The 12741-nt window shown below is 39.2% G+C and overlaps 1 protein-coding gene across 5 annotated transcripts in view; it reads left to right on the top strand.

Moving 5' to 3' along the window:
- The window catches only part of mios (missing oocyte, meiosis regulator, homolog (Drosophila)), a 48285-nt gene that overhangs the window by 14696 nt on the left and 20848 nt on the right, over positions 1–12741 (top strand). For 4 of the 5 annotated variants that reach the window (XM_072253401.1, XM_072253400.1, XM_072253403.1 and 1 more), the window contains exons 5-8: positions 1967–2136; positions 2234–2299; positions 6022–6180; positions 7911–8063. In XM_072253401.1, coding sequence (XP_072109502.1) covers positions 1967–2136; positions 2234–2299; positions 6022–6180; positions 7911–8063 — 548 coding nt within the window. The remainder of the gene's footprint in view (positions 1–1966; positions 2137–2233; positions 2300–6021; positions 6181–7910; positions 8064–12741) is intronic. The other variant, XM_072253402.1, reaches the window with a different exon arrangement.

Raw genomic sequence — 12741 nt, 5'->3', positions numbered from 1 at the left:
CAGCCCACCTACTTGATCCTAACCTGATCACAGGACAAGTTACAGTGACCAACTAACCTACTAAACCATACGTCTTTGGAATGTGTGAAGAAACTGGAGCAACTTGAGGAAATCTACACATTCACAGGGAGGGCATACCATCTCCTTTATAGATAGCACCAAAATTGAACTCTGAACTATGATGTCCTGAGCTGCAATAACATCTCACTAATGCCTACACTACTGTGGCACCCCAGTCCATTAGCTGTTCTATTTTATCCTACATTAAACCAATATTAAACCTGATTTTCAGCCTTCTTTGGCACATCTTTATCAAGATTGTCTGTTGTACTACCATTAGTTAGGATCCTGACTTGTATGTCATCATAAAGTAAATGTAAGTTGTAGAAATTTCTGTGCACATTTAAAATAATAGTGCTCTATAATCCATCTGGACTAATGGAGTTAAAGGCTTAAGGGATGTAAAAAAGGGGCACATTGTTGTTAGTGTGTCCACTGTGCTTCTGGAAAAGCCACTTATCCTATCCAATCTATCTCCTGTTTTTTTTTGTCCCAACTTAAACTGCTCTTTCAAGATGGCAAGTTCTTCAAATGCAAAAATTGATCCTGACATGCATTCAGGATCCAACATGTAATTTTAATTCTAGATCTCAGCAGGAGAGTTTGGAGGTAGGGTGGAAATTATTGTAGATCCTGCTACCTTTCTGAAGTTCTTTGGTGAGGTAAGATTGCAAGGCAGGAGGTTTGAAGCTAGTGGTGTGGTGAGACATGGATGGAAATATAGCTGACTTCAAGAAAAATGAATAAATAAATTAATTTCTTCTCAAGTTCTTCAGATCTAGTTAACTAATGATATTCGATACTTTGTGTTCCTTCAGGCACATTTTGATATTTTCATATGTTGAATATGGATAACCCTTCCTAACTGGTCACTGGATGGTGACCAGTTGTGTTCCGCAGTGCTTTGTTCTGGAACCCCTCGTCTTTGTGATTTATTTTTATATAAGTGACCTAGATGAAGAAGAAGGGTGGGTTAGTAAGCTTGCTGATGACAGAAAGATTGGGAGTGTTGTGGATAGTCTCGAGGGTTGTTGAAGGTTACAGCGGAACATCAATAGGATGCAGAAGCTGAAAAGTGGCAGATGGACTTCAACCCAGATAAGTGTGAAGTGGTTCATTTTGGTAGGCTAAATTTGAAGAAAATATAATTTTCTATAAGGGGTAATTGTAGACAGTTTCTTGAGTAGGTTACGTGTTTGGCACAACATTGTGGGCTGGAGGGCCTGTAATGGGCTGTAGATTTATATGTAATGTACATTTACATATATACATCTGAATGTTATAGCTATAGCATTGTTGGATTACATGGATGTCTCCAAATATGGCTTTTTAAACTTGTTTGTGTGAACCTAAGCTAAAGGGGACTGAGTGCTGACCTGGTGCACTTTGCATAAATGTGATTAGCAGAAACCCAGGTAGATCCAGGAGAAGGAGACTATATAATATGAACCTTTAATAATCCTTGGAAGTGGAGCTCATCAGAAAAAAGAAAAATATGGTTCAAATTTGTGGTTGTGAATGACTTTTTTTAAAATCATAGGATCTTCATTTAAGCTAGTATCTGCTGGATGATTTTCTTACTCTCACTTTTGTTATGAGGCTAGTAAACACCAGTATTCTTGTTTGAGTATATAGAAATCTTACAAACATACTCTGGAAAAAGGCAAGATAAATGTGTGCCTTCAAATCAATGGTACACTGTAATCCTGTGGCTTTTTATTTAAGATATTTGTTCTCAATGTTTGATTATGTAGACATTGTAATCCTCACTTAAGCCATATTAGTATTGGGAATGAAGTGAAGCTGCATAGTTGAGAGGGAATACAATTTTAAGATTGTTTTTGACAATTTGTTTCTGAATAGAGTTTAAAGTGATGGTTTATGATGAGTATTTTGTGATTTGCAGCAGATTTGAACCTGAATGTTGTAGCTATGGCTCTGTCAGGTTACACAGATGAAAAGGATTCTCTGTGGCGAGAAATGTGTAGCACTCTAAGACTGCAGCTCAATAATCCTTACCTGTGTGTCATGTTTGCCTTTCTGACTAGTGAACCAGGATCGTACGATGGAGTACTGGTAAGCTCTTTACCTGTCATTTAATGTTTATAATTTTAATCATTGACATAATCTCCAAATCATTACTTTGTCTTTTTATTTTTATTGCTCATTTTAGTATGAGAGCAGTGTAGCAGTACGTGACAGAGTGGCCTTTGCTAATATGTTTCTAAATGACTCCCAGGTAAGTGTAAAAGTTCATAAATGTATACTCGGGACACATTTAAAAGCTTAATATTTTTGCTGTTTGTTGAATTGCTATTCCAGGCTAGATGTGGTAAAGCTCACAAAGTGCTTTTTTTCCTGATGGATGCTGAACATTAAGATGTGTCCTTTGTTGCTTTTTGGAGTTTTGCATGCAGACAGCCCTATTGTAGCTCTACCACGCTGATGAAATATGCCTAAGAAGAGGCTTTGCTTTTGCACTGAACTCATTAGCTGCCTCAGGACCCACAAAATAGGAGTAAAAGTTATATGTGCTCCTGACTATTAAGAAGGAAGATACGATGCCTTTTAATGCACCACCACTACACGTATATTCCATTGAACTCTGATCAATTGGAATTGATGATTTAAATAAAAACACTGTAGAGCATCTGAAGATATGACATTCAATTTTGCTGGATAATGTAGGCTAGACTTAGGCATATGGGTTTGTCCTTGGTCTGTCATAATTAATAAGGCAGTGGGTCTATATTAATAATAGAAGCTGTCATCAATACGATGACAAGGCATTAGCTTTGTAAGGGTTATTTTTAACCTAAGCATTATTGACAGAAATGTCCATGATGGATTTGTTGGCAGTAGATGGTGCCCAGTAGATCGTTGTTTCTCTGTTTTTGTTAGTGGGCAGCAGTGTAGAGTCCTGGAGAAGTTAATGAACTTAAACTGATAAAGCCCTGACTTTTGAAAGGGGTGGCTATAAAGGTAGTAAATGTGCTTGTTACGATCTTCCAAAATTCTCTAGATTCTGGAATGAGTCTTGCTGGTCGGTCAAAGGGTAGCAAGTGAGACCCTGCTATTTATGAAGAGAGAGAAAGAGAATATGGAACTGCAACATGCTGTGAAAGTACTAATATCTATATTAAAGATATTAAGCTACTTAGAAAATAGTTAAGCAGAGGCTGCTTAACAAGCTACAAGCCTATCATATTACAGGGAAGATTCTAGCATGGATAAAGAACTGGCTGACTGGCAGGAGCCGATGAGTGGGAATAAAGGGAACCTTCTCTGGTTGACTGCCAGTGACTAGTAATGTTCCACAGGGGTCCGTGTTGGGACAGATTCTTTTTACATTGTATGTTAATGATTTGGAGGATTGCTTTGTTGCAAAATTTGCAGACGATGTGAAGAAGGGTGGAGGGACAGGTAGTTTTGAGGAAGTAGAGAGGCTACAGAAAGACTTGGACAGATTACGGGAATGGGCAAAGAAATGTCAGATGGAATACCGTGTCGGGAAGTTTATGGTCACGCACTTTAGTAGAAGAAATGGAAGGGTGACTATTCTTTAAATGGGGAGAATATACCAAAAACTGAGGCCTAAAGGGATTTGGGAGTGCTTGTGCAGGATTCCCTAAAGGTTAATTTGCAAGTTGTGTCTGGTGAAGAAGGCAAATGCAATGTTAGCATTCCTTTTAGGAGGACTAGAATATAAAAGCAAGGATGTAATGTTGGGCTTTTATAAAGCACTGGTGAGGCCTTACTTGGAAAATTGTGAGCAGTTTTGGGACCTTATCTGAGAAAGGATGTGCTGAAACTGGGGAGGGTTCAAAGGAGGTTCATGAAAATGATTACTGGATTGAATGGCTTGTCATATGAAGAGCATTTGTTGGCTCTGGGCCTCTATTCACCAGAATTCAGAAGAATGAGGGGTGACCTCATTGAATCCCATTGAATAGTGAAATGCCTTGATAGAGTGGATGTGGAGAGGATGGTTCCTATAGTGGGAGAGTCTAAGAGCAGAGGACACAGCCTCAGAATGGAGGGATTGTCCATTTAGAATGGAGATGAAAAGGAATTTTTTTTTAGCTATAGAGTGGTGAATCTGGAATTCTTTGCCACAGGCAGCTGTGGATATCAAGTCTTCATGTATGATTAAGGCAGAGGTTGATAGATTCTTGACTGGTCAGGGCGTAGGGGGATATGGGGAGAAGGCAGGAGATTGGAGCCGAGAGGAAAAATGGATCAGCCATTATGAAATGGAGCAGACTCGATGGGCTAAATGATCTAATTCTGTTCCTATGTCTTATGATCTAATTATTGGATGCTCAGGCAAAATGCAATGGATGACCACCAGTTGGAGCAGTAGATGCAGGGAGTGCGGAAGTCCCATGAGCTAAACCAATCTCGAAAAGATGCACTGCTTTTAGACGTCGCTGTTTGGGGGAAATGGAAATGGCCACATTTGTGGCACCATTGATGCTTCTGCTGGAAAGGAAGGGAGAAAAAAAATATTAGGAGATCTGAAATGACAAGAGATTCACTTGTTAAGGGAAACAAATGTTTTCTACACTCTAAATGAGGTTTGCATTGTTATGTTATCTATTTACTGCAATGCAAAGATGGCTGCAGGGCATTCTTAAAGGGATGAATAAACACCCCGACATTGTGGTGCACTTTGGTACTGATAACCTGTAAAAAGAGGGATGGTGAACTGCAATACAAATTTGGAGAGCAAGATAATAGATTAATAAGCAGGGCAACCAAGACTGTAGTGTCTGGATTATTTTGTGGTATATGATAGTTAGTGTAGGAGTAGGAAGAATGGTCAGCGAATATGTGGCTAAAGGGATGGTGTTCCAGATCATGCTTCATTTTTGAAGAAGCAAGAACATGCACAAGATGGCTTGTCATTGCTGAACTAAAGTGGTACTAATATCTTTTCTGGAAGGTTTGTTGGTGATGTTAGGGAAGAATGAAAATAATTTGGCAAGTGAGCTAACTAGGCACAAAATAGATACAGGAAGAATATCTGACTTCTGCTGTTGTTGGACCAGTAAATTCCTAATCACCAAGAGTTTGCTCTTTAGATACTGACTTCTCATTCATAGACAATGGCTCTGTCTACTGGTCTGCGTGCAACTCCAATCTTTACTCATAACAAAATAAATTCAGTCTGAGAATATTTTGAATAGCTCATGTACCATCCCTTGTAATTTTGCATTCTTGCTTTTGTGGCATGACAAAAATTTTAACCTGTACTCTAGTTGTGAGCCAATAATATTTTAGTTATTGTATAAATACCTCGGCCTCAATATTTCTATATCTTTGTTAAATGTAAATGTTTTGAACATCCTATCTACTGGTCATTCTAATTTCATCAGGTTATTTTTCATGACCAATTTGGAGTTTTTTAGGAGCAATACAAGAGTCTAGGAACAAAGATAAGAGGGCAGGACATTTAGGATCAAGATGAGAAATTATTTATTCAGAGGGTGGTGAACATATGGAATTCTGTCCCACAAGTGGGTATAGAAGCCAAGTCACTGGATATATTTAAGAAAATGGCTAAATACTTAACATTTCTAGATGCAAAAGACATCAAAGCGTATGTGAGAAGGATGCAAGTATTGTATGGAGGAAGAATATAAACTTTGGTTAGATTGATTGGCATGGAAAACTCAGAAATCCAAATGGCATACTTGTTTTCTATATTCTGTCTGTGTTTTTCACTATAAAGATGAGCTTGTGGATATGAAATAAATTTATCCAAATGTGTTCATGAATTTTGTATCCTTGTATTTATTTAAAATTGCCTTTGATATTTTTGTGTAGAACTAGAAGTACTTCTTTTTACAGACTTGTTCATGTACTTCAAACGTTGCTTGATTTTAGCTGCCTAATATAAGAAATTAAAATTGTGCTTTTTAGTAGTTTGCTAAATTAAGAATTGATACTGTCCTTTAGATTCTTCGCTATATTGACAAGCTAACCAATGAAATGAAAGAAGCTGGAAACCTAGAGGGAATTCTATTAACAGGGTTGACGAAAGATGGCATTGACCTCATGGAGAGTTATGTAGATAGGACTGGTGATGTGCAGACGGCAAGTTTCTGTATGCTGCAAGTAAGTAAAATAAACCGGTGACAGCAGTTACCATGTTTTATGCATGGGAGGAAAAGCTTGCACACTTGTAATGTCTTTCATGACCTTGGGATATCCCAGGGCACTGCAGCCAATCGTACTCTGAAGTGATCTTGGAGCTATAGCTGGCAGTTTTGCACACCCACCCGCTATGACAGCATTGCTTTGGTTGTATTAGTTGTGGGATAAAGTTAGTCAATACTGGGATAGCTTCCCTGTGCTTCTCGAGAATAGCAGCATGGAATCTTTAACTTGTACCTGAGAGTGGATGAAACCTGTTTTTTAATGTATTGAACTGGGAAAAAGCCTTCACTTAAGAGCATGCAATTCTCTTAATGTCATATTGGATTGCCTGCTAAACCTTTTTTGTTTTCAAACCTCTGGTCACAAAGCCTTAATATTTGAAGTAAGTGCTAATAATTGAGCTACAGATGTTTGACTTTATAATGTGAGATTCTGAGGTATTAAAATACATCTCTAACCCAAAAAAAATTAAAATTTTGAACGAACTGCCATTCAAGGAAGTGGAACTAAAGTTGGTTGCCAAGGGTTAATGAGCTGGCAATGTAACTTGCAATTGGGGTGGGCTGTGTTTTGAGGGTTGAAATACTTGTACATTAATAAGAACATTTATTTTCCACCAAATGCTGGCATAGTGTTGACCCTTTTATTTTACAGGCTTCACGATAGTATTTCTTTACCCATTTTGAATTGTATTTTAAGATAATGGTACACTGCAGTTGCTGTCCTTTGTGTTGTCCATGCAACTGAATGGGTTTTATTGATTGATTCATACTGTGAGTCTGAAATTGCATATCAACCAAGATTCATTTCCATTTTTAAAAAATGTATGTATTTATTTTTAAAAATCTGTTCACCAATGGCAATCTTGTAATTACTGGGAATTCCTTTTCTGCAGGTACGGCAGGCAGCACTGCCAGGAAAGAAAAATCTTCCTGTAAATCTCATGACAGAGTTATTTGATCAGTTGAATTGCAATCCTACAGCTACTGTAGAAGTAGTTGAGCGCTTGACCCCTAATCATTAATCATAGTTTATAGGTTAGCTAGTGCAGAAACATGACCACCACTCTACCCTTTCATGAAATATACTGGTTTAAATTACTTTAAGCTTCAATATAAAACTGTATCAGAGGTATGAAGTTTTAATCAGAGTTCCTGGTTATAATGAAAATAATTCATAATAAGGAACCAGTGATACGTGTTCCACGTGTAGACAGCCATGATATCCCATCTTGATTTAGTCAGATGAACAAATCGTGTAGAACAACACAAGGAAAGGGATGATTATTTTAAACAGTTACTGATTTGATTAGTATGTGAATAGGGATAGCATATAAATGGTTGAAAAGGGTTGTGATTGAAGCATTTGTCTAATATTTAAAAGAAGGCTTGGTTCCAGCATATTATAATGGACTGTAGCTGAGTTTATTTTGTTGCCTATGACAATAGTTTAAAATTGGCTCAATGCCTTGGCAAAATGGTAACTTGTTAAATCACATCATCACTGTTGACCCCAGGATAAATTGAGTATAGTACAGTTTAGTTGAAGTAAATGTTAGTTTACCCGCTGTCTTCTCTCTTCCCCCCCCCCCCCCCCCCCACTTTGGCACTTCCTAGGTAAGTATGTTCTGATCGCTGTTAAATGTAATTTCAGAGTATTTATGCAATTTTATATTTTAACATCCTTAGGGTTCACCGAGTGATGTTGTGAAGGATCCCAGAGTCCAATATTGGATTGAGAATTACAGGAACCTTCTTGATGCCTGGAGATTCTGGCATAAGAGGGCTGAATTTGACATCCATAGGAGTAAATTGGACCCATTTTCAAAGCCGCTTGCACAGGTAAATGGATTTCAAGATAAAACTGAATAGTAATGTTATGATAGAAATGCTTAATTATGAAAACTTGATTCAACCTTTACTGGCTTCTGCACTAAGAGTTCAAAGAAAATTGGCACATGTATTCTTGGCTATAAAAATGGTATTTGTATTGGTTGTCAAAATTCTGTTGATTGCATTGAAAATGGCAAATCTTGTTGCTTGTGAGTTTCACTGATGCCAATTTAAAAAGTTAGGTTTAAGTGGCGCATCCATTGTGTGAATAGACAGGGTTAGAGTGGGGAACTGAGGTTTTGGCTCAGGAGGCTTTGGCAAGAAGAGGAGGAGGATAAGATGTGCTTTTGGTACATTTCTCTTTTTATTCGAGAGTTTCACTTGCGGGAGTTGGGACTTGGAGCAAGACTGGGACGATTGAAAAGAGGTCAGTCTTGTTCTCTGCTTGAGAGGTTGTGCGCAGGAACTTAAAAGGTAATTCAACTAATTATTAGTTAATAGGTGAATGATTAATTAGCTAAGTCAGCAGCCAATAAAGAGAGGTAGGGTCAAGCGGAGTGGCTGTTTTGAGAGGGTCTGCTGTCTAGTCGAAGTGCTACTGGTTGTCTAAATTTGGAGTACGGTAAATACCGGGCTTCTGTGCTGAAGGAAAGCAACATCAAGGTGAGCGTAGGTTTGTATTTTTGCAGGGGAAACACACAAAATGCTGGAGGAACTCAGCAGGTCAGGCATCATCTATGGAAAATGGAAGGTGAGTTCAGCCCTGTCATTTTTCTCCTGTGAAAATAGAATTCAGGTGGCCAGAATCCCTGATGACTATGTGTACATCAAATGTGTCCATTTGTAGCACTTGACATACCATACGATGACCCTGGAGGTGTGCACGGATTCACTTTGGAACATCAGCAATGCTGTGATGGTTGTGGAAAACATGTTTTATGAGTTGGTCACAATTCAGTTTAAGGGCTTGGGGAAAGATGGGGAATGAATGTGTGACCAACAGGCAGAGTGGTAGGAGGAAGGTAGTGTAGGTGTAGGTTACAGGTTTCCCCCGCCATCCGAAGGCAGAGCGTTCCTATGAAACGGTTCGTGAGCGTGAATGTTGTAAAGCGAAGAAGCAGTTACCATTTACTTATATGGGAAAAATTTATGAGCGTTCGCAGACCCCAAAATAACCTACCAGATCATGCCAAATAACACAAAACCTAAAATAACAGTAACATATAGTAAAAACGGGAATGATATGATAAATACACAGCCTATATAAAGTAGAAATACTTCTCTACAACCATTGCCTGCACTGTTCGCCGTAGCGAAAATCTCACGCAAGCGCTCTCGGCAGAAACACTCTCCAGTAACCTTTAAGCTATGAAGCTGCCAAATCATACCAAATAACACGTAAAAATACACAGCCGATATAAAGTAGAAATAATGTATGTACAGCGTAGTATCACTTACCGGAATCGAGAAGTCAGCGTCAAGCACATTGATGATGGTGTGTTAGGCTGAATTGTCGGAGGTTGGGGTAGTGCAGTGGTCCCCACCCCCTGGGCAGCAAACCGATACCAATCCGTGAAGAATGCAGCGGTCCAGCGGTAGCCGAAACGCACTCGGCACATCTTTAAGAAAACCTCTGATCTGGGCCGACATTTACATGCCAGGCGGCACCTAATTAATTAGCTTGTTTATTTTGGCTTTTTTCTTAAAGATCTGCTGAGTGCGTCCCGGCTACCGCTGCATTCTCCGCGAATCAGTATCTGTCTGCGGCCTGGGGGTTGGGGTGGTGGGACACTGGGGTGTCATCTCATCGTCGATCAGGGCAGGCAGGTCATCTTCTTCTATGTCTGCCTCCCTCGATGTCGAAGGTCGAGCCTGATGTGGAAGGCTTGAAAAACAACAGTATCTTGACTGCTAGCCTTGCGCATTTTTCTATCATACAGTTCTTTGTAAGCACTCAAACCATCCTGCAAATATGTCCTAAACCTACGTACCCTTTCAAAATTAAAGTCATACTTTTCTGCAATCATTGAAGCGAAAATCTCACGTAGTTGCTTCACGTTCAGTTCCTGGATGACTTCACGTTCGCTACTGCATTCGGTTTCGATTGTTAACCTTTCCTCTTCCAATTGCGTCAGCTCTTCATCTATCAGTTCTTGGTCATGGGATGCCAAACTTCTTCAACATCATCTCCATCAACTTCCACAAGCCAAACTCACTTTGTCCTTACTTCGTTCACCATGATCGAAACGCTTAATTATGTCTAGTTTTACCCTAAGTGTTACACCCTCATGAGCTCTGTCAGGCTTTTCCAACACCTTAGAACTCATCTTGCAAACAGCTCCTCACAGACACGTGTTTAAGCAATGCCGGTGAGAATGCCATTCCGAATCCGGGGGAGAGCGGCTGCCTTTTAATCGCCCGCAGTCTTTTCCAGTAACAGTGAAAACACCTTCTGTTAGCGAAAACAGGGAACTAATGTAGGTCTTTCGTAACAGTGAGGTTTTGTAAAGTGAACGTTCAAAAAGCGGGCGACACCTGTACCTCAAAACAGATATCCCTCCAAAGCAGATAAACTGCTTTGCATACTGTTGGGGGAAATGGTTCATCAGGGTAGGGCAGCAGTAGGCAGGACTGGAAAGCAAAGTCTTGTTATTAAAATGGTGAAAGATTGCAGCATGCTGTTGTGTACAGGGAATTGGGAGTGATTGTGCATAGATCAGAAAAGATTGGTTTGCAGGCACAACAGGTTATCAAGCAGGCCAAAGGAAAGTTGTTCTTCGTTGCTAAAGGGATTGAATTTAAGAGCAGGGAGATTATGCTGCTCCTGCAGTACTGCATGCAGTTCTGGCCTGCTTACTTGAGGGAAGATAAATTGGCATTGGAGGTGGTGCAAAGGTTTGCCAGGCTGATTCTGGAGATGAGGGGTTTAGCTTCTGAGGAGAGATGGAACTGCTTGGGACTATACTTAGGAAATTCAGAAGAATGAATGGGGATAATATGGAAATATATAAATTATGAAGGAGTTAGATGACAGGAAAGCTAGGAAACATGGCTAGGTAAATAGATTTAGGACACAGCTGAGGTGAAACTGCTTTTCCCAGAGATGAGTGAATTTGTGAAATTCTGTTCTCAGGGAAGCATTAGGGTGCTACCTCATTTAATGTATTTAAGACATATTTAGACCTGCATTTGCGGGGAATTGCAGCTTATGGGAGAAAAGGCAGGTAGGTGGAGCTGAATCCATATCATCTGCCATTATCTTATTGAGTGACCTGCTGTTCAAATGCAGTATGTTTCTCGTAAAGTGGGAGTTGGCAAGTAGTATTTGAGAAAGGAGTAAGAGAAGAAAGATGAACTTTAGTCCATTGGTAACCAGCTTTTAGAATGTATCAGTAGTACTGAGAAGTCAACATGCATTTATAAAAGAGAAACCAAGTTTGGCAGATCTACCAGTTTTTTGAAGTGTGGTATGTTGGGGGTGGAGGTTAATGTACAGATGACCCCCTACAGTATTGCTGTTTTCGTAATGGAAATTACAGTATTTGTAAATTACTACACACATTGTGATGTGGAGTAAAATTTGCTCTTACAGAATTTATGTGGGGGTAAGGAAAAACTGATTTTTTAAAACTTGTGTTTCTTGATCCCTGTGCAGATGGTACAGCCTTGCATTATGGAGAATTGCACCAGTTTCTACAAATGTGACAACACCACCCACACCCCACCCAACATAACATGATGATCAGCTGTACTAGCTTAGATTGGTTAACATGAGTGGGAAGTGGTTTGTTAATAAACCAACTTAATTTACCTGTGTGCAGAATAGAACCTTCATTCTCAGTTTGACATCACCCCTTAAGTGTAACTATTTTTCTTTTAACATTTTTGTGTGACCTCCCAAGTGAGAATGAAAGTTTATGACAAATGTTTATATGCTGTCCATTCACGGAAAATTTGTAGCTGCCAACTGATTTGTGCTGTGGTTGGTAAATAGGTAACATTTGCTGTATTTGTAATGTAATTGAGACATGGCAATCTATGTTTTCAACTTGTTTCCTCTCTGATTCAAAATCTTGCATCAATTTGAGATGTTAATCTAGGAGACAAGAATATCCAGCTGAATGCTTTTAACTTGCCTGAGCAAATTTGTGTTCAACTCCAAATCGTAAATTTAATGGCAATGCCACCTTATATTTTGATAATATAATTTAGACACATTTCACCTTGTTAAATTTAGTCAAAATCAAACTTAAAGTTCTGTATCTGACACCAATATCAGTGACATAGTTTATCTAAGATTACAGGAGGATTTAAGTCAGGTGTTCCCAACCTAGGGTCCATGACCCCTTGCTTAATGGTATTGTCCCAATCAATGTCATCTGGAGAAATGGCCAAAGAAGATCACATAATCTATCTCAACAAGTGCACTTTAAGTTAAACTGAGATAAGAAAGTGTTGTAGAACATAGATTTAGGGGTAGAAGTCTACCTGAATAAGAACAACAAAGAGGTGGTCGCAGGAGGCTGAGGAGTAGCTATGGAATTGCTTTGAATTAGTAGACTGGGTGTGTTGAAGCTCTCAGGATCTGAACAAGTGCACTGTGTTGTCATGGTCTTTATAAAATCAGTTGAAGTATATATCCCCATAAAATCATTGAGATTAACCAGAAACCCCTGGATGAACCATG

This window comes from Mobula birostris, chromosome 3 (assembly GCF_030028105.1).
Source record: "Mobula birostris isolate sMobBir1 chromosome 3, sMobBir1.hap1, whole genome shotgun sequence".
Taxonomy (NCBI): Eukaryota; Metazoa; Chordata; class Chondrichthyes; order Myliobatiformes; family Myliobatidae; genus Mobula; species Mobula birostris.
This window is presented reverse-complemented; position numbering and strand designations above follow the sequence as displayed.